At 39.4% G+C, this 22,723-nt stretch overlaps 1 protein-coding gene and 1 non-coding gene across 2 annotated transcripts in view; both read right to left on the reverse strand.

Moving 5' to 3' along the window:
* The window catches only part of LOC134670793 (AT-rich interactive domain-containing protein 2), a 50,937-nt gene that overhangs the window by 19,734 nt on the left and 8,480 nt on the right, over positions 1 to 22,723 (reverse strand). Inside the window, exons 11-29 of the mRNA XM_063528615.1 lie at positions 21,524 to 21,646; positions 20,822 to 20,991; positions 19,952 to 20,067; positions 17,324 to 17,406; positions 16,089 to 16,208; positions 12,298 to 12,369; positions 11,501 to 11,593; positions 10,707 to 10,734; positions 10,568 to 10,623; positions 9,948 to 10,379; positions 9,315 to 9,401; positions 8,232 to 8,276; positions 7,422 to 7,523; positions 6,366 to 6,449; positions 5,052 to 5,154; positions 4,542 to 4,616; positions 3,774 to 3,871; positions 3,134 to 3,223; positions 1,191 to 1,289 (exon numbers count right to left, since the gene is read on the reverse strand). Coding sequence (XP_063384685.1) covers positions 1,191 to 1,289; positions 3,134 to 3,223; positions 3,774 to 3,871; positions 4,542 to 4,616; positions 5,052 to 5,154; positions 6,366 to 6,449; positions 7,422 to 7,523; positions 8,232 to 8,276; positions 9,315 to 9,401; positions 9,948 to 10,379; positions 10,568 to 10,623; positions 10,707 to 10,734; positions 11,501 to 11,593; positions 12,298 to 12,369; positions 16,089 to 16,208; positions 17,324 to 17,406; positions 19,952 to 20,067; positions 20,822 to 20,991; positions 21,524 to 21,646 — 2,076 coding nt within the window. The remainder of the gene's footprint in view (positions 1 to 1,190; positions 1,290 to 3,133; positions 3,224 to 3,773; positions 3,872 to 4,541; positions 4,617 to 5,051; positions 5,155 to 6,365; positions 6,450 to 7,421; positions 7,524 to 8,231; positions 8,277 to 9,314; positions 9,402 to 9,947; positions 10,380 to 10,567; positions 10,624 to 10,706; positions 10,735 to 11,500; positions 11,594 to 12,297; positions 12,370 to 16,088; positions 16,209 to 17,323; positions 17,407 to 19,951; positions 20,068 to 20,821; positions 20,992 to 21,523; positions 21,647 to 22,723) is intronic.
* On the reverse strand, positions 4,018 to 4,090 carry Trnar-acg (transfer RNA arginine (anticodon ACG)). The gene has a single exon. It is a non-coding gene; the product is annotated as a tRNA-Arg (tRNA).

Genomic DNA, 22,723 nt, shown 5'->3' on the forward strand with positions numbered 1-22,723 from the left:
ATATACTCAAAACTAGATTATGTAAAGAAGTTTATTATCATTATAACAAAAATGGAACAATTGAAGCTTTTAAACCAGCGGTCGGCAACAAGCGGCCCGCGGGCCGCATGCGGCCAGCGAACCTATCACTTGCGGCCCGCGAGCCTCCCTGGCTATTTTGTATGTAATATTGACAAACGACAACATTCATATTCTTTATTTGTATTGATCATACATTGTCACAGAATATATTAGATGCGTAATTTACATTAAGTATGTCAGAAATATAAACAATTAAAAGTAGGTATCATTATAACATTGGAAAAATAGTATATCTGATAAAGCCACAAATATTAACAAAGTGCGGCCCGCGTCAACTTCGTTAACTACTATGTGGCCCTTGGCTGCTAAAAGGTTGCCGACCGCTGTTTTAAACTATCAAACAAAAGAAAAGCATACGATATATTTTTTTAACGAATTGTAAAGCTTTTTAAAGTGGTATGTATACTGCGTGAGGCTAGAAAGTATGTTACAAAATAAGACACGGGTTCGGCTAGAAGGGGCGATTTATACTTCGTTTTAGGAATAACTCCGCAAAAGTAAGCCTGAGGATTTTTATCAGGCACTTTATGTGAATGAAATAATTTAACACTTTACTAGGCTGACAGTACAAAAATGACAAACGAATGTTAGTCTTAGTGATCGAAAATAGAACACATATTTGAAGTGCCGTATGTGGGAAATATATATCCCTTAGAGGGTTACATTAATGACTTCAAAACTTTCCGCATATATTTTTATTTAAAACCTCATGCTAACTTATGCGGAGTTATTTCTAATCCTAAGAAACCCGATCTATACAATGTCAAATTATTGTACATTTTCTGGTACAACTCTCTTCATATCTAAGTCGATAAACACTACAAGCAGTGGCGTAGCTAGGGGGGGGCGGCGGGGGCGGTCCGCCCCGGGTGTCACCTATTTAGGGGTGACACCCGACCGTGAACATCAGTAGTGACACCTATAAAAATTCGTAAAATGAAAGCAATGGAGTAAATCCTGAGCTATTTAACAAAAATTACAATTATTCTTTTTAAATATATTTTACAATTTTGATTGAATTTTGGGGTGACACCCATAATTTCCGCACCGGGTGCCACCCATGCTAGCTACGCCACTGACTACAAGTCAAGCGTAAAGTCATTATAAACCTGCGACATAGTCTTAACGACCGTGATAGGCTGTGCTGTGCTCACTAACGTTGGCTGACTCACTATCACCCTCTGCGCGGATTGTATCACGCCTGAGTTCTATAACAACACTTATATGTTAGCCGGTAAAGTTAATTTTTACCGGTGTGGGCCATATAGAAACAAAATAAAATAGTTTTATTTTTTACTCACCAGTTGGCGCCTATAATAGGCGCAAACCAAACTGGCGACCGGCGCCGTGAAACTTCTCATTCACACTCGCATAGTCTTAGGTATAGTGTGACATAAAACAGTAGAAATTAAATTAAATGGAACTACAAAAATTTAATACTAAATTGTTGCCATATTTAAGCATTTTATGTCAAAAATGTGACAGTTACGTAGGAAGTGGCGCCCTCAATAATTTTCTACAGTTTCTTGTCAGACTACAGGGTGAGAGATATAGTGATATGACCCCGGTCGTCAACTCGTCACTTTAGTTTGCGTCTACTATAGCGAGCACGGTCATATCATTGAGCACTGATATTTGAAAGACACTAGCGGCCCTAGCGGCGAATTTATATCTATATGGCCCACTTTTTATCGAAAATAATTAGTGATACTATGATCGATTATGAGGAACAATACAACTACCGAATATACAGTTAGTTACAAATGAAATTTCGTGTTATAGCGAAATAAGTGCCAGGTACAGTCAAACGGTTTCATGGTCCACTATCTCAAATAAAATTGAATGGAAACATGTATTTTACAATATTTATTTAAAAGTTCATTTTTTAAGCTTTTCACGTCATTTTATTAGTTTTTACTAGACAAACACCCCCATATAGCAAATTTCATCCAAATCGTTAGAGAATTGCTCGTTTAAAGCTACAAGATATGTTCATCGACATCCGGCGCCAGCTTTATAGTTCGTTTTTTTAGCATTAGGAATAAGGTAAACAATCTTGATGTGTCTTTTAATTGAAAAACACATTTTCAAAATTATGTTACGGCAAATATATAACAATTATGAATCTAATACGATCATTTATATTCTTCTGCTTTCATAAGTAATAGATTTGATTTTAAAAAAGCGTTTTTCAATTAAAAGACGTGTTAAGATCGCTTACCTTCTTGCAACTTCTTTCTAATGCTAAAAAAACGAACTATAGTGAATTTGTCCCTACACATACACATAGTCAACAATAATTTTATTTATGTAGTTTATAGATTATGGATGTGGCGTGAGAAACTGTTTGACTGTAGCCATATGAGGTGATATGAACCCAAGCAACGAAATAAGATTGTGAGAATGACTAATGAGTGTTTGGAAATAATTGAGAACCATAATGAATTCGTGCGAGTTATTGTATGGGCTGTTCGTGTAAACTTTCGGGGAATTATTAGAAAATACAATATTTTTTAAATAAAAGTTTTAAGCAAGCAGTGTTTTTATAAAGTTTGGTTAAAATTTAAGATGTTGTATTAATTTATGCACTGTTTTATATAGGTGCGTGTTTTTACAAGACTGTCCAAAAAAAAGAGTGTATTATTATTTATTTAAAACTATACACCGAACAAGTAATATTTCAAAAACAAAACAATGAAATTATGTGAGTTCAGTTAATGTTCAGTAGTCAGAGAAAAAATATTCGTGGAAAATATGCCATTATGCCCATACAATCAAACAGCACTCAGCATTTATGCACTGTCAGAGGCCACATAGTTTATCATGTAATGTTTAAGTATTAACTGTCAATATTGTACTGTCAATCGTCCATAGAACTCGATATCCATCGACTGGCCTTGAGGCACGCTACCGCCATCTATTGACAGTTAATGAAAACTATGAAAAACTACGTTTCTCTGCGCTAGTACATAAATACCATTCTAACGATGAGAAACCAAACCAAATGTTAGTGATTTAGTGACAAAAGCTAGCTAGCACATAGGCTTGTAACCTGAATGATTTGCTGTTGGGTTATCGCCTCTGTGGCCTGGGCAATAAGGCTGTTTAGAGTCTGCTCGTCCAGCCCGCCAGGGTTGTTCACCTTATTCGCAAACGTTCATATTTAGAACAGTACAATATAATAATATTAAACACTATAAGATATACTACAGGAAAAGTGTGGAGTTATTTTGGGTTTAAGAGATGATTCTGATTAAAGTCTCCGAATAAACACTAAGTATTCGGTTTACAAAAATAACGGGTCTTATAAACGATAAATTAATCGATGCAGGTAGAATTTACTGAAATAAAAAACACGTACTAAAATATTATCTGAACATAAAGAAATAAATAATAGATTATGAAAACTGTTAAATGAGTAGTATAAGAAATATCTGTCCGAATATATCCTAAAGAAAGTTTTATCTAAATCAGAAATACAGCTTATATGCTTCACTAACATTGTAAAATAAACAAGCTTGCTAATTTATTTAATAAAATATGTATAATAAAAAAATACACAAAAATCGTTATTTTTCCACGGCAGTGTATTGCAAAACCGCCAAACAACTTACCTACCACAATTTAATCAAATATAGGTATTAATAGTATATTGTAGTCCATAGTACAATCAAAATGGTGTAGGTACGTACCGTTAATGTAAGTGGACCCCCGCCTGTCGGTCCTTGTACTATAATAATTGTCTTTTGCATCATATTTCCGGGCATATTTTGAGTTATATAACTAAGACCTGAAATTATTATTGAATTTTATTAAACCAATATTTTATTTATTTTATTATACCATAACATGTGTTTTAATAATAAAAAAAACTTAAAAAAGTAAATAAATAGCTATAAATAACTGTAACAAAAAAAAATGCAAAAAGATAATTTGCGACCCTGCCAGGATTCGAACCTGGAATCTTCTGATCCGTAGTCAGACGCGTTATCCATTGCGCCACAGGGCCGGTTGTGCGAGTCGACGAATTATGTAACACCATGCTAAGCAACGTAACCTATATTTTTGTTGTGTTGTGTTCAAGTTATGAATTAATTTGAGGTGATATTTAAACAGAGGAACGTTCGAAAACCAAAGCAACGAATAATAAGTACTTGTCTCAGTTGACGGCGAACGATTTGGACCTCTAATTTTATGCAAGTAAACTTCAAGGTCATAACACAATATTGACATCAATATTTTTAACGTTAACGCGTTCAAATATTGATGATATTGTTTTTTATTACGGCTATGTTAAGTACCTAACTTATATTTTTTGTATACATATATTTAATTCATTAAACGATTACTTCAACTGTTCAACTGGTTTTTATGTCATCATCGAGTGGAGAAAACGACACTAAATTAGGCTAATAAAAATATATAATGTAGACATTCTCTAAGACTTTTAACTAAAATACCTTGCGATGTTCCAGGAGTGGCGATGATTTGCATTGGCTGCTGAACGAACTGCGGAGGCGGCGAAGTTATTTTCTCTACAAATAAAAAAAAAATTAGTTTTGTTGTTAGACAGCCAAGTTCGCGCCATCAATAAGAAATTATGATAAAAGTGAAGTATCCATTTCTGTAAAAAAAACGGATACTTCATCTTCACAACAGTGTATTCAGAAAAACATGGAACAACATTCATTTATATTTTTTTAATTTGACAGTTTTGAATTGACCCTCATATTTACGAAGCTAAGACCTACCGTTTAACTGATAGCCTTAGTATCATAAGGGGTCAATTCACAACTGTCAAAATTTACTTCTTAACTTACACCAACTATAGTAGAGCCGTATGGTAATAAAAACAATTTTAGAAACAAAGCGAAACTTCCAAAGCTAAGTCCTCGGCCTTAGGGCCGTGATTTTGTTTTTTCATTTTTTTAACACATTTTCTTCTCTACAAACATGCATGTAAGGGTTACCTTGCAGGATAAGCTGCCCCGATTGCGAGGTAAGAATGTTCTGCACATCCATCGGCTGCACTTGCAACATGGGCTGTTGGACCTGCAGGGTCGGTTGCTGCATCTAAAACAATGAAGGGAGTTAGGGGCGATACAGACGGACTGCAACCCGAATGGGAACTGCACGCCAACTGCATCGTCGACGTGCAGTTTCCATACAAGGTGCAGTCCGTCTGTACCGACCCGTAGAGCTGCAATCAGCAGGTCCTGTGCTAGGCCTGTAGAGCGGAAAAAGCGGGCCTTACGGGCAATAAGAATGGGGCCAGTACAGCGGTGTCACGCACACGAATTCGAGCCAATCGTGCAATCTAAAGCAACAACGCTATTGGTTGTTGAGTTCACATCACGCGCGCGATTGATCGCGACTTGTTGCGTTAGACTACAGGATTAGCTCGAATCCGTGAGTGACACCGCAGCATTTGAAAGAACTTGAAAGAAGGTAAGCGATCTTGACATGTCTTTTAATTGAAAAACGCTTTTTAAAACTATTACTTATGAAAGCAGAAGGCTATACATGATCGTATTAGATTCATAGTTGTTACATATTTGCCGTAACTTATTTTTAAAATGTGTTTTTCAATTAAAAGACACATCAAGATTGTTTACCTTATTTCTAATGCTAAAAAAACGAACTATATGCCTGTAGAGCGGAAAAAGCGCTCTACATTGACATATATCTAAGGACGGGCATTACGGGCAATAAGAATGGGGCCAGTACAGCGGTGTCACGCACACGAATTCGAGCCAATCGTGCAGTCTAACTCCACAACGCGATTGGTTGATGAGTTCGCATCACGCACGCGATAGGTCGCAACTAGTTGCGTTAGGGCCCCCCCACATCTGGCGTTTTTCGAGCGTCGGCGTCAACAATTCTATGGCCGCTGCTCGACGCAACGTCGACGCAGCGTCGACGCAACTGCGCAGCGACGTCATTTTCCATAGCGCTGACCAGACGCCGACGCTCGCAAGACGCTAGATGTGGGGGGGGCCTTAGACTGCACGATTGGCGAGTGACAGCGCTGAACTCGCACCAGTCTTAGTGCCCGTAAGGCACGTCCTTGGATATATTATGTCAATGGCGCTCGAAGATTCGTACAGTCAGCAGCAGAAGTTGCTAAGCAGGCGAGGTGTTCAAAATTACCTTGACACGCTCTTATATATCTCTTTTAACAATAAAGTCACGTCAAGACCATTTTGAACGAGTTGCCCGCTTAGCAACTTCTGTTGCTGACCGTACATTCCATTCCCGCTATTTATCAAACGATGTGCAAGTACCTGTATTGTAGGCGCCTGCATCTGCAGCGTCGGTTGTTGCACCTGCAACGTAGGCTGCTGCACTTGCAGTGTCGGCTGCTGGACCTGAGGATACAATTTAAACTGTAAATACGAGGGTATTTACATTTAAGGCCGAGTCACACCGGCTTGCGTGTGCGTGACGTGCGCGTGTGCGTGTGCTAAAATGTTGGAGCCGCACACGCACACGTCACGCAACCGGTGTGCCATCTCTCATAAGGATCTGTATACAACAACGCCGCCCGCGCACGTGCACGTCACGCACACGCAGCCGGTGTGCACAGGCCTTTAGGTGCCGATCAATGTACATTACGATGTACACAGTGTTTCAATTTCAACCTTCAAACAATCAATCAAACAAATTCGTATAGATTAGTGTAAAATAATTTATATTGTAATTTCATATATGTATTATGAAATAAATAAATCTAAATCTAAGTAGTATTTCTTAAGAGTTGTAGATTTTTTGTACAAATAGAAATTCAACCCAATTAAAAATATAACTAGATTCAAACTTCCTTAGCTATGATTTTGTATGGTGGGTAGCACGAGGATACAAGGCTTTTTCTCAATATTTATCCACAGGTAATTAGGGAGAATAATGAGAATATACTGAACAACTTCGTACACATATTGGGCCGACGTAAGCCAATGCAAATAGTTAAAGTTCAGCCGCTCAAAGGCATGAATTGGCCTACGATAGTCCAATATCTGTACTCTGTATTATACATGATTATACTATGGAACCAACACAAAAATCGCGAAAACTTCTTTCACATTTGGAGTGACTCCATGTCGATATTTTTAGTGTTCCGTGCAAAACTTTGTTCACGGAACACTTATTTTTAATAGAGCTGTCCATTACACACACATGACCTTCCAACCATTCAATACCTTAACTATACTTACTTACTATAACATGGTATTCCTTCAATACCTTAACTTATTTCAGTATTAGCTAAGAGATGAAAAAGTTGATATGTTATATTATAGATAATGAAAAAATAGACAATGACAACAAAACTGATAATATCCAACCTGTAAAATGGGTTCCTGTATGATAACAGAGCCAGTCTGCTCAGTGCCTCCGACCATGACTTGAGGTTGGATCACGTCAACTGATTCTTGCTTTACCGGCACCTAGGTATAACACTCGTTAAGTATACCAGTCGATTACATACGATTCGAGCGAACTTCATAGCTTCGCTCGATAAAACTCGATTAATACCAAAAAACTGTAACTCTCTGTCTCTCTGTGGGTCTGTAACTGTGTTTCTCATGTTTTATTTCTATGTACAATAAAGTAAATACATACATACATACATACTCGTTTAGCGCGCGTACCAGCCTATTCGATTCCATTTTATATGCGTATTTAGTTACCAATTCGGTCCTTCAACTTGCGACATCAATAAATGTATAACAGCATGTATATTATAATCTAACGTAGGTTTAGGTTAGGTTAGATTATACTCTCCCTACCGTCAGTTTATAATTTAACTAGCGAGATTATAAACTGACGAGTGTTTACAATTTTTCGGTGACATATATAAGAGTAATATGTATAAAGTTCGCAGTATAGAAAATCAAATAGTATTTCAGAACAACGATAAGCACAAAATATTCTTTAACTCCGCACTACTATACTAAATTTTCATGTGCCCAAAGCAATCATCGAAATTGTTTTCATAGAGCGGACACATTAAATTCTGCCGCTATATATTTGGCAATACCATCGCAAAAGTCAGACTTATATAAAATGACGTTATTATGGTGGCGTCAAGTACCTACAACACTGAACTACATGACAATGATACAACATAAACACAAATTTATTGGAGATAACACCTTGGCGCGGAGAGCTCCTGCCAAAATGAGTCCTCGAGGTCGGTGCTATGTACAGACATGGAACAAATCATCGGCTATTACACGAGGCCCATTATTTATATAAATTCAAATTATTTATTAGTATTTTGACTCTTTAGTCTGTAGCGGTAACATACTTGCCATCATAATTAAAACAAAAACGCATCTCTACTACAAGAATTACGGTATTAAATCGAATGACTACAAAGGAATGTCAAATGGTTAAAGGGTTAACTATAACGCACAAATAGGGTATTTGACTGTATTTAAAATAATTTTACACCATGCATGAAACAAAGCACCAGATGATAATAGAGAAACGTAGACAGCAGTTATTTTTAGACACAATTTCTATTTTAAAACCCGTATAAAACTATTAAGAGTAGGTAATTTGATTGTAACGTCACATGATTGTGTTTCATATAAATTCCATAGTAGCAAAATCGTTTTGACAGTTCGAAAAAAGAAACTGATTTGACTACTAGTAAAATACAGATATAGAGAAACGCCTTATAATATAAATAAACAAAACTTGTAAATGTTTTTGGGGTTAGTCAAATACAAAGTCCTTTTTAGGGTTCCGTACCCAAAGGGTAAAACGGGACCCTATTACTAAGACTTCGCTGTCCGTCCGTCCGTCCGTCCGTCCGTCCGTCCGTCTGTCACCAGGCTGTATCTCACGAACCGTGATAGCTAGACAGTTGAAATTTTCACAGATGATGTATTTCTGTTGCCGCTATAACAACAAATACTAAAAACAGAATAAAATAAAGATTTAAATGGGGCTCCCATACAACAAACGTGATTTTTGACCAAAGTTAAGCAACGTCGGGAGTGGTCAGTACTTGGATGGGTGACCGTTTTTTTTTTTTGCTTTTTTTTGTGTTTTTTTTTTGCATTATGGTACGGAACCCTTCGTGCGCGAGTCCGACTCGCACTTGCCCGGTTTTTTTGTTTCGTTGAGAAACGGTGTGGGGGTGTTTGTGATCAACTTCTGGCTATTCTAGTATTAGTAAAACTAAAGCGATATGTGCGCAACCCTTGATCTTATGATTACTAACTTACCAAGTCGTCTTCGTCCTCCAGAGCGGACGCAGCCAGGGCTGCATAGAGATTAGCGGCAGTCTTCGATACACTTTCTTGAGGAGGGGTCTGAAAACATTCCACTTTGCAAATAATTTTGGAAAGCTTAGTTCACTGCCAGAAAAAAACATTATATTTTTAGCATTATGTTACTTAGATATATTATTATCAGGGATGTTGCGAATATTCGCATCCGCATCCGCATCCGCGGAACTTCCGCATTATTTTCAACATCTGCATCCGCATCCGCATATAATCGATGCGGAGCTTATGCGGATGCGATGTCGAACAAGTCGGTGCAGGAACGTTTTAGCGGCGGCGTTAGTGCTAGATAATTTCATCATTACCTATAACGAAATCGTCTAGATCCAGAAAAGTCCGCCAAGTTACTGTTTATTAAATATAACGCGCCTATATTATGACTCAAATACAAAACAATTCGTTTTTTTAAATAAAAATTGCTAAAAATGTAACATTTGACGTTTTGTAAGTACCTAATCTTAACATCCGCATCCGCGGATGTGAGCCTTTAAATATCCGCATCCGCATCCGCGGATGTCAAAAATCTGTACCCGTAACATCCCTGATTATTATCTTTAAAAATATTAAACTAACCTCAGGTTTGGTCTCGACCTTCGCCCTCTTATTAGGCGGCTCATTATATTCCGCTTCCTCCTTCACCTGACTCTGAATCACGCTCTGAATAATCTGATTCGCCTGTATAACCTGACCCTGGTCATTTTTGAACTGTATCAGCGGATTTTGCAATTGGTCGGTTTTTAACTGTATTATTTGTCCCTGTTCGTTCTTGATTTGAATTAGTTGGCCTTGTTCGTTCTTAATTTGAAAATACTGGCTGCCTTGTGCAACTATATTCTCATTGTACTGTATAACCGGGTTAGCGTCAGATTTAACTTGGACTATCTGTCCGGTTTCTGTGATCTGAATGGTGGGTGCGTTCATGTGGGGGCCCATTTGGACGACCTGGACGGGCGGGTTGGACTTTTTCTCGAGAAGGTCCGCTAGCATTTTGTTTTGCGCCGACTTCTGAAATAAAGCCATATTTATTTTATGTGTTACACTGGTGTTACATTGGTATTACACAGTAAAACTAGTGCCTACGCCGGTTCTCGGGATTTAGTTGCCAAGCGAACCCCAGTGGCAAAAAAGCCGGGATAACGCGAAGAAGATGTATCCAAGTTAAACTTGGACCAGCTTTTAACTGGGATACTTACTAAAGTCAGTTGCGCCTGGTCGTCGATCTGTATTTGTATTGGTTCATCTTTCACAGCTGAAATAATGAAAAAAGAAAGTTATAAAAACATTATGTAACAATAAGAACAGGCAATAGAGTGTGTGACAATTCATATTTACCTGTATTTTCCTCAGATTTAATCAGCACCTGTAGAATAAAAATCAATAATGAGTAATGAATGTTTTCTAAATATTCAGACAGTCTATTTTACGCAGCTTTTACACTCATCTATTCGGGTGGAACATTTCTAGCGACTGTCAAACGTTAGTGTTGTCTAAGTGGCCTACAATCGAGTTATTATCATCGTAAAGCTGGATTAAAATGTAAAATAAAATCATAAAAATGAAGTATTTTTATAGCAGTGACAACCCTACAAAATTGTTTGTACATTTTAAAATGACACATATCATGTCTTTCCTCATATCTACTTGCTAGGGTTGAAACATGCCGATTTTTGCACTAATTTTTGACAATCTGTGTCTCAAAAACGGTTAGAAATATTAACATGATTAATAAGTGAAAAATAAAGTACGTAGCCTAAACAATTCCCCGTTTGCATAAAAGTCCCTGTTCTGTTTCTGTTCTGTTCCACCCGGTATACGAATTTTGCGAACATGAGAAGTGGAAAAAGCAAAGGTCGGCTCTGGCCAGGGAACAAGTTCAAAGTGTTCCAACTGGCCCTAAAAGCCCTATTAACCAAAGAACCAGCTTTATTAACTAAGAACAAATGTATTATAGACCGCCTGTTGTTTACCTCTGTCTGTATTTCTGTTTTCTTTTGTATTGTCTTCTTTTATTGAGGTGTGCAATAAAGAGTATTTGTATTGTATTGTATTATATATTATTAGAAATATTTTTTAGACATCTGGCCAACCACCAATATTCGTATATTTAGGGAGATAGTATTGCTTACCTTATCTCCTTGAATAGTAGGCGTGCTACTGGCAATTCCACCCGACGTGATCGTCGTACATTTTATTAATGCCTCAGGGTCCACGTCCATTACCTGAAAACGGTTGCAAAAGTTCTGTAGTAATCTACACATGACGTTAATAACATAAGAATGTTTGAACTAATTTCGCTAACATAACAACAGTGGGTATGAATTATAATTTTAGAGATTTTTAACAATGATATTTCTACAATATAACGAATAACGCGTCACATAATAACCATAAACTCTAAAGTTAGTCTACAGAAGTTTAGCTTAAATTATCACCCCTATATCCCCCACTTTGTATTTAAAATTTAGATACTAGGATTTAATGCTGTGCTATTTTGTGAGCTATAGAACTCGCGAGTAACATAAAACTTAATAAATGTATGGCTTCGCCATTTTGAAAGAAAACCGAAATCTGAATCGACAAAAAAAACTATTCAAGCATAGAACCTGCTCACAAAATTTCACGAGATTCAGTCCAGAATTGCGACCTGTAGAGGAGAATACAAAAGCATTTTTGCCCAAACTGAAAGGTATACCTTCGCTAACGCTCGGTCAATGGGGTTGGCCGGTGGAAGTTTTTAGCAGATGGCGCCATCATAGCTTGCCCTGTCAATCCCTAGAATTGTGTCAAATTTTTGTTTTTTTAATACCCTGGATGCCAGCCCTTTAAGACAAATCTCATAGAAAAAGAGGCAAGCTATGATGGCGCCATCTATGCAAACCTTTGACAGTTGCCAACCCCATTATAAGTAAGCAACAACACTTACCGATTGGTTAGCCTGTACTACGACTGTACCGGACGGACCGCCTCTCTGCTGGTTTTGTTGCCTTTGCGCTACCTGTATCAGTCAAATTGTATTAAAACTCAAAATAAAACTACGCTAATGTGCGTTTTATACTTTATTACTTTAATATTTTATTGAATCAAAATGCATGATAGAAACTAGATTTGGTACTTTATATTATTTAAAAAAACCGGACAAGTGCGAGTTGGACTCGCCCACCGAGGGTTCCGTACTCTTTGGTATTTGTTGTTATAGCGAGAACGGAAATACATCATCTGTGAAAATTTCAACTGTCTAGCTATCACGGTTCATGATCTGATTCATGCCACGCCTGGTGACAGACATACGGACAGCGGAGTCTTAGTAATAGGGTCCTGTTTTTACCCTTTGGGTACGGAACCCTAAAAAAGATGTCTGTCCCACTGCATGGAAAGGCAAAGATATTGCATTAAATATACGAAACAACATTTCTTAAAGTGATCTAAGCCGACGCCGATATGTCAAATTCGATTAAAAATAATAATAATTGTACAAAAAACTAACAAAATATAAACCTCGTCTTGTTATTAAAGTCCATTGTATTTATTTTATACTTCGCAAGTAAAAATTGATTTATTTCAAGTGAGGCAAATAACATTATACATTGAAATTCATTGGTTTCATGCTTCCATAATCACCACTCGTCATGCCAAATTATTTCAATTGTTAGTCTGCTTGTTACTATTGATTGGCATGCTTAATATACTAAAGTTAGACCAAGAAAAGTCTGCAACGATTTTGATAGGACACGCAGTGCAAGTGTTATTTATACCTACGTCATAATTTCATAGAAGTTTGACGTTTAAAATAACACTAGCACTGCGTGTGCTATCAAAATCGTTGCAGACTTTTCTTGGTCTAACTCTATTCATGTTCTACCTACAACAAAACTACAAACGTAACAAAAGCTTTTTCGTACATATTAAGTTCCAAAAAAAACTAATTGGTACGAGCCAGGACTTGAACCCGCGACCTCCGAAAAAAAACGCAAAATCAACACAACCATGCAAAATCAAACTTTTACGATCATCCAATACTGTTTCTACGCAAAAATCTTTTAAGAACTCACAATGAACACTTTAAACCCATGCAATTTATCTTTAGGACCAGTCATCGTTATTTTGACAACTCTTTTACCCGTTTTTCCACCAGCTTTCACATTCTTTCTCTAAAATTATAACACAAATCGAACTGAAAAATAAAACGCCTAAGTAAAATAATCCCATTGAAATGATATACCCTGTTCAAATGTCTTCACAAATTGTACAACTAATATAGTCTCACCTCGTGTCGCCCACCATACAAAATTATAGCCAAGGAAGTTAGAATCTTGTTGTATTTTCAATTAGGTTGAATTTCATTTGTACGAAAATATTACGAGACAAATGAAATGCTACTTTGTTTTTAATTAAAGTTGATATTCCATCGAAACTGAGTGTACATCCTAATGAACATTGGGCGGCAGGAGGTTAAAAAACTATCGTATTAAAATTGATAGGAACTATACTGACACTATTTAATTAACAGGGTATATTAATAAATAAAAATAATAATATCAAAATATGTTAAGCCAAGTCTTCCCATTTTTCGACAGTATATCTAAAAAAACACCAAATATGGGTACCACGACTATCCCATCCAATTGTCAAAAAACAACATAACAGCGGGCGCAGCACGGTTCCATTTTTATCGACTATCACTATGCGCGTCCCTCTCGCACTTACATACTTGTTAGAACGTGACAGGCATGGTGACAAGGGATAAAAACGCGACCGTGCTACGCCGCCAGGTTAGAAAATTTCATCATTTTATTTCAAATAGTGGGGGTACCCTATTTTAAACACACTTTCTAATCACGCGTATATCAACCGTTGTCCTCTAAAATGTCCTTCACACCCACAATTTAGTTCCCCCTCACTTCCCTAAGAACGGGAACGCAGCGCGAACTCCGTATGAAGCAGTGACGTCAATATTATTGCTCACTACAGAGAGTGCTTACCACACCACGATTATTGTACAATGTACAGTCAAGTGTAAAAATATGGGTCATTATCATCATCTCAGCCATAAGACGTCCACTGCGGAACATAGGCCTCCCCCTTGGACCTCCATTCGTACCGGTTGGAAGCGACCCGCATCCAGCGTCTTCCGGCGGCCTTAACAATGTCGTCTGTCCATCTTGTGGGTGGACGTCCTACGCTGCGCTTGCTAGTCCGTGGTCTCCACTCGAGCACTTTTCGACCCCATCGGCCATCTTCTCTGCGCGCAATGTGGCAAAAATATGGATGCATATAACTTATTCAAAAATATGTCCCATAGCTCTTAATTCGCTGACGTAAGAGCTATGGGACATATTTTTGAGTATGATGAGTGAACCCATATTTTTACACTCGACTGTACAGTAAGCTGCAGAGATTACTGACCCCCCTGTATAGAGACTTGTTTGCATGGGGGGTCCATTATCGCTGCACTCACTGTACATACATTGTGCAATAAAGGCGGTTTGATGGTGGTAATAAGCATCAGTGCCAGTGATCAATTAAACACGACACAAGTGTTATCGATATGAAGCAATTTCTAAATTATCTCAATCATAATGTACAATACTCATGGTTTTCGTGCCGCGTGCCGCCCACACTGTTAACTGACAGTTCGTAAACCTTATTACAAAAGGCATAAGGTCCACCGATGGATAGTTAAGAGTATTGCTGTTTGTACCAGGGATGTAACGGATGTGGTTTTATCGGAGCCGAAAACGGAAATAGTACATTATTGTCGAGGCTCGGAAGTAGCTACTTGCAGGCTGAGGATTCGTTTTAAACGGACGACCTTGGGAGTCCGTTTAATTGAATCCGAAGCCAGCAAGTAGCCTTCCAGCCGAGTCATATATAGTGCTTTTCTCAAAAATGGTGCAAGAAACATAAATATCATAGAAACATTTTACAAAAGCAACGTTCTTACGTATATATTTTCACAGAGAAAAGCCCTTGCCGCCTTTTTATTTTTTTAATAAAAAAATAGAAGTGTATTTTTCTGCCGAAAATACGCCAACCTATTTGAGACAACTAAATAGTCGCGGTACTAATCATCTGTTTGGCTGTGTAATGGGCCTGTGCCTTCATTTGATATGGCCATTTGAACTTTTAAAAAGTTTGGAACTCGACAAATAATGGAATTTGTATGCAACATTGCAGTCCCAAAATCGAGACTGCAATGTTTTTAACTTTTTAATTTTTGGTTGATCATAAACTCCGCGCTTCGCGACCTATTTCTTAGACGGCAAAGTCGACTTTGCCGTCCATTTTTGAGAAAAAGATGTTTTCAGTTTCGTTTAACGGAATCGGAACCAGAAACGGAACCGGAACCAGAATAGAACCTGAGTAATAGATAGGTAGACGAGATGTTATAGTCCGTGGAGTTGTGTCCCCCAAACAACAAATCAGTGCAGCATGTGACAAGCGGGGCGATGAGCGAATGACTGGTATAAACCTGTTTGTTTTTGATGGACACTGCTCATGTCCCGCTGCCGCGCTAAGCATTGACATCCGATATACTTCCGTTTCAAAAGTAACGGAACCGGCACAGAAACGGATGTGTAATACAAACGGAAGTTCCGTCTTAACGGAAACGGAAACGGAGCTCCGTAACATCCCTGGTTTGTACCAGAGGCACGGGTGATACACGCGTTCCACAACGTCCACAGCAAACATGTTAGTAGTGTTATTTCAACTTACTTGTTGCGTTTGTAGGGCGGGGCTTACTTTATTGGCGAGCAGGTGTTTTATCAGAGTGGTGTTGGTCGTGTTCGCGTCGAGAGAGTGCGACAGGTGCGGGTGCTGCGGTTGCGGTGCGGCCTGGAAACAGACATTTTCGTGAAAGCTACGACAGAAAAATTTTCTCACGCGATTTCTTGCGCAAAATATAACAGCTACCTAAACGTATTAAAACCTGTAAACGCGTAAACGTGTTTAAGTTACCACCATAAGCAATAAGATGTACTTAAGTTAAGAACTAATTAGGCAATTAGCTAAGTCTACCCATCTGTGTTTAAAGGGAGTTCCCTCAGCCAACAAACTGTCCTGCAGTTTGGCAGAAGAAAAAAATCTGTACAAATAGGGTTTATTTCGCCTGAATAAATGTTTTTTTTTTACGTACGGTCGTACGTCCGTCTAAAATCCCGCCGAAATTGAACCTTTGATATTAGCATTTAGCAAGAATTACATGCACTTTAGCGGACAATCAAATCCTAGACAATAAATATATTGGAATTAGTGTCACTATGAGACAATTGCTGTGTGAAAGGTTATGCAAATACATTTGTATTTTTACCTCGACGGAACAGAAACTGTACATATACATTTGGTAACGACATTGTTTTTAACTTTCTGTTTGTATGTGCACACGAATAATTGTACCGTTTTAAACGGCTTGATCCATCTGGTTACGGTACTGATATAATATGTATAGTGCTCTAGATATAATTATGTCAGGGGTATCTAATTTTTAAATTTATAATTTTTATAATTATATTTATTCTCTTTATTTATTTTTCTTCTTAAGTTAGGTTAATTATAATATGAATATAAAAGTAAAATATAAAAACACAAAACAATAAAAAAAATTATAAACACACTATAAAAAACCTAACCTAGGGTGCCGCCGGCAGCGGGGCAGGGCCCAAGCTGCCAGTGGTCAGGGCCGCAGAGTGAGGAATCGACGAACTATACGCGCCGTGTCCAAAATTACCGCCTTCTGCATCTGACCCTTGATCCAACCACCTAGCGAGAGTATCTCTAGGTGTTGGTCGAGACTCTTCGCTCGATGGTTGGTTCGAGGGCCTGAAACAGTGGAAGCATTCGGACACGGTACGCGCATAAGTCGGTTCCCCCCTCTGTAGCCCCATAGTAGGCGCGCATGACGTTCTCGTTCATGGTTTGAGAATATTTATTTATTATTATATTGCACTTACCTGTGGTTGCGATACGGCAGGTTTGACTTCTACCGTCGCCGTCTTATTCGTCAGCTGCGCTTTCAATATCGGTGACGCGGGTCCTACGCAAAAATAATGTATTTTTTCTACTCGGGTACTTTTATCTGTCATTTACATAGTCACGAACGAACATATAAGGGCATACATTATTAATACTCCTTAAAAGTCTATAGTCTATTGCCCAAAAAAGCACTTGTGTCGTTTTAGAGACATTACGATACGGTAAGCTAGTGCAGGGTAGCAGGTGCCACATACCGGTACATTGCTACCAACGTGACAAACGATTGAATGCATACAGTTTTTGTTAAAAAAGAAACAAATTTGTACTGAGTTCATTGCTACCAACATAATAAAAAATACTTTTATACCCTACAGCACCACGACCCTGGTGCGGTGCGGTAGTGTGTAACGGCCTTAAAAAAACATAACCATAGACATTACTCGTTTGTTTCTCGTTTCCCGCCTTTCCCGGTAATTTATTGTTCTTTGAGTACTTTGTGTTACTATTTGTTTTGCGTTCATAAGAAGTATTGAAAATGGACAAAGAGGACTACATCGTTTCTACACCTGAAGAAATATCCGCTGCAGCATAAGCAGCGACCGAAAATTTGTTGCCTAAGTACTAAATCTCAGCACCTATACGACAAATCTTATGAGAAGTGCATGGCGTGGAGATTAGAGCACAAAACTTCGTCATTCTCTGAAAACGTCTTTGGTGTATTTTCAAAGACTAATTGGAAGCACCGGATCAGATCTATCTTTTAAGCAAGGTTGGTATATGTTATAAAAATTTTTGATACACATTTTTAGGGTACACAGTACAACGAGCTATACTTATTTATGTACATTTTATATTTTTGCATTGAAACTGAATATTATTTAATTCTCCTTTTTCTTGTTACAGGTTGCAGTAATATTTGGTATTATGGGTGCTTGTCGCAGACAAGAGCTACATACATATAGTAATACCTACTATCCAAAATTTACATTGACATTTTCATAAATAAAATTTTGTTTATAATTTTTTGTATTTTATTTAATGTTGCCTACTCATAGAAAAAGCATTGTATGCAACGTTGTATAAGTAGTCAAAAAATGCTCATGGCGTATTTATTAACAATGTTCGCCTTCGGCTCACATTGTTACCCACGCCACTCACATTTTTTGACCCCTCTTATAAAACTGTTGCATAAAATACTATAGCTTTAAGTAAGCAAATAGACTTTAAAACCTGTTCTCCAATTATTTTGAGATTTATGTCATATAATATATGCTGTAACAGAGTTGACGGTACGAAAATTATAGGAATTTATTTGCGAAGATGTAAATCAGCGGTCGGCAACCGGCGGCCCGCGAACCTTTCGCTTGTGGCCCGCGAGCCTCCCTGGCTATTTTGTATGTAATATTGACAAACGACAATGTCTGCTAAAGTCACAAATATTACCAAAGTCCGCACTTCCGCGTCAACTTCGTTAACTACTATGTGGCCCTTGGCTGCTAAAAGGTTGCCGACCGCTGATGTAAATATAGTTATTTGTACAACAAGAGATCAAAGTTTGATATTTATTCGAGTGCTTATTTTGAGTCCCGTGCAAGCGAAAGATTCTATAATATCTAATTTAGAATCTTGAGCGTAGTAAGGGATTCAAAAGCGCACGAGATGTAAATAACTTTGATCTCGTGTAGTACACAAAATTTTTCACCCTAAGCAGTGAGAACATAACTAGAGGGACAGAGATAATAGAACACAAGTATATCGAACTTGTATTAGACCGCATGTTGAAATGACATTTGACTAGGGCATGCTCCCGGGAATTCCCGGTTCTTATATTCCCGGGAATTCCCGGGAATTTTATGGTGTTTTAAGAACCGGTACTGAAGACTCGGTACCGGTTCTCATCATATGACTATATTAATGGAATAAATATTCCCATTTCAATAGTAGTAATGTTTTAGTACTTTAACTCGGGACATTATATAACATTTAATAATGGTGCTATGAAACGGGGGACCCAAATAACCCGACAAACTAACCTAGTAAAGTAGGCATTCGTGCAGGCAGGCCGTGCCGTCATATAGTGCTGAGTGCATGGACTACGCTACGGCCGTGTGGCTCGGCTCAGGCGGAGGCAATGTGTGCCGGTTAATTTCGTAAATTAGGTTGGAACGCCAATTAAGTGTTTGTTTATAATAAAATAAGTCATTTATTAATTCTTATGCAATAATTTTTATGAAAATAAGTTATACATAAAGATTGTACGCTAACAAAAACAATTTCTTAAAAGTAATCAAAAGATGCCTTGAGAACCGGGAAGAACCGGGAATCCCGGTTCCGGCCACACCCAGAACCGGGAAATGAAATTCTTGGTACCGGGACCGGTACTGCATGCCCTACATTTGACTATAAAGGTCACATGAATGACATTTTGTCTCACTCAGTGAGCAAAATGTGATTTTGCTCACTCATTTTGTCTCACTCAGTGAGCAAAATGCGATTTTGCTCACTGACTGAGACAAAATGACTCAGTGAGCAAAATCGCATTTTGCTCACTGTTTTTAAGAAGCAAAGAACCCTTGTTCGAGCTGCTGAGGTGAAAAACAACTTACCAGCCGGTGGGTTCCTGTTCTGCGGGTTCTTAGCTCGAATGCCGATGTAGACTTGCTGCGTCTCGCCCGACGGCAGCGTGACCGTGTTAGGGCCCACGGTGCCACCGAACACGGTCCTATAATAATTATTTTTGATCTCATTAAAACAAGATTATTGCTATCTTATTGCATTGTCTGGTTTTGCAGTCAATTTTTTTTAAGTTAGGCTATTATGCTAAATTTTGAAAAGAGCGCCTCGTATGTGTTATGGAGCACGCTTATTGACCGAGTCAGGGCGAAGCGTCTCCGTTGAAATTCACATAGAAATCTTTTGTCGATTCAGTTTTTAGTTTTTATTCAAATTAGCGGATTTGGAGTCGTAAAACCACAGCTCACAGAGCCAGCCAGCCGCACATTAGTGTGCGTGCACATTACCTGACAAGTCGGGACAGGTTGGCGGATGCGATGAACCCCTTCCTGCTGAGCTTGGCGCAGCAGGCGAGGTACTGTCGGTACAGATCCGGCGCGGCACATGTGCTGTTGTCGCCCACTGGAAGCGCCTCGTATGTGTTAAGTAACCACATCACCTGACAAGTCGCGACAGGTTGGCGGGCGCGATGAGCCCCTTCCTGTTGAGCTTGGCGCAGCAGGCGAGGTACTGCCGGTACAGTTCCGGCGCGTCACAAGTGCTGTTGTCGCCCACTGGAAGCGCCTCGTATGTGTTAAGTAACCACATCACCTGACAAGTCGCGACAGGTTGGCGGGCGCGATGAGCCCCTTCCTGTTGAGCTTGGCGCAGCAGGCGAGGTACTGCCGGTACAGTTCCGGCGCGTCACAAGTGCTGTTGTCGCCCACTGGAAGCGCCTCGTATGTGTTAAGTAACCACATCACCTGACAAGTCGCGACAGGTTGGCGGGCGCGATGAGCCCCTTCCTGTTGAGCTTGGCGCAGCAGGCGAGGTACTGTCGGTACAGTTCCGGCGCGTCACAAGTGCTGTTGTCGCCCACTGGAAGCGCCTCGTATGTGTTACGGAGCCACGCCTGGGCGAAGTGCTCGTTTTCCTGAGTACAAAATGTAAAAATTCTCAATTATTAATTACCACACACAAATTTATCGGAACGTCACCGCATCCTGCTAGAATGATAGTATATGTGTATGACTAGAATGTATGTGTATGAGAGTGAGCACCTAATTAGGGTTCCGTACCCAAAGGGTAAAACGGGACACTATTACTAAGACTCTGCTGTCCGTCCGTCCGCCCGTCCATCTGTCCGTCCGTCCGTCCGTCTGTCCGTCCGTCCGTCCGTCTGTCACCAGGCTGTATCTCACGAACCGTGATAGCTAGACAGTTGAAATTTTCACAGATGATGTATTTCTGTTGCCGCTATAACAACAAATACTAAAAACAGAATAAAATAAAGATTTAAGTGGGGCTCCCATACAACAAACGTGATTTTTGACCGAAGTTAAGCAACGTCGGGCGGGGTCAGTACTTGGATGGGTGACCGTTTTTTTTTTTTGCTTTTTTTTGAATTATGGAACGGAACCCTTCGTGCGCGAGTCCGACTCGCACTTGCCCGGTTTTTATATTACCTGTACAGTACGTTGTTGCATGTGCGAATGCTGTATGCTATTGGGCGGCGCTGCGGGCTGCGGAGATTGCGATTGCGCCGGTACTTCCACTGCCTTCGTCGGCGTCGATGGCATGGGCACCGCCTGTCAGCAAAAAAAGGTATGACAATATAAGAAACTTCAAACTAACGTTATTAATATGCGTCCACATCTGGCAATCGCGTCTTGAAGTTTTTTTTTTAATTGGAACTTTACGGCGCAAATATATACAATTATGTACAAAATGGCAAAATTAATCAATTCAAAAATACACTTTAAAAGTAAAACGCTCTAGGGTCGAAACGTAAGACTTTCAACCCATTTTATAGATAAACAATGAGCCACTTTCAGAGCCCGGGAAATAAAAAAATCTTCCAGCAGAACTGAAGCTCAGTGAGATAGTCTCAGAGCTTGTTGAGACGAAGCATTTTACGCGTACACACTCCCGCGTTCCCGAGATACACCGTCCAGAGGGTCTACCGGGAAACATGAAAATCGAAATTTCATTGTTGGCTTCGATAAAGAGCTGCATATAACAAATTTTCGATTTTCGTGTTTCGTGACAGGCCGGCAGTACTCGCGCACTTCCATATCCGCGCGTAAAACGTCGGCCTCTCTACTCGCTCATCTTACCCGCGAGTCAAGATAATCTGGTGCTATTGCAGCGTTAAGTGGCACACGCGACTGAGTCTTATGACCGGCTGAGACCCTCAGTCGCACATCGCGCGTAGGAACGCGCGTAAAATGCGGCAATCTAGATGCAATATAAATTGAAGTGACCGAGCACCCTCGTTCGCGCACAGTGATGACATATGGAACTGAAACGTGGCCGCTTACTGTGTGCCTCATAAGAAGGCTCAAAGTCACCCAAAGGGCAATGGAGCCTCTGCGTGATCGCATCAGAAATAAGGTCATCCACAGCAGAACCAAAGTAACCGACGTAGCCCTCCGAATCGCTAGACTTAAGTGGCAGTGGGTAGGGTACATTGCCCGTAGAACCGATGGCCATTGGGGCGGAAAGGTTCTCGAGTGTCGACCACGTGCCGTAAGGCGCAGCGTGGGTAGATACCCCACAAGGTGGACTGACGACCTGGTAAACGTCGCGGGAGTCTGCTGGATGCTGGTGGCGCGGCATCGGTCATTGTGGCACTCTTTGGGGGAGGCTTATGTCCAGCAGTGGAC

This window comes from Cydia fagiglandana, chromosome 14 (genome assembly GCF_963556715.1).
Source record: "Cydia fagiglandana chromosome 14, ilCydFagi1.1, whole genome shotgun sequence".
Taxonomy (NCBI): Eukaryota; Metazoa; Arthropoda; class Insecta; order Lepidoptera; family Tortricidae; genus Cydia; species Cydia fagiglandana.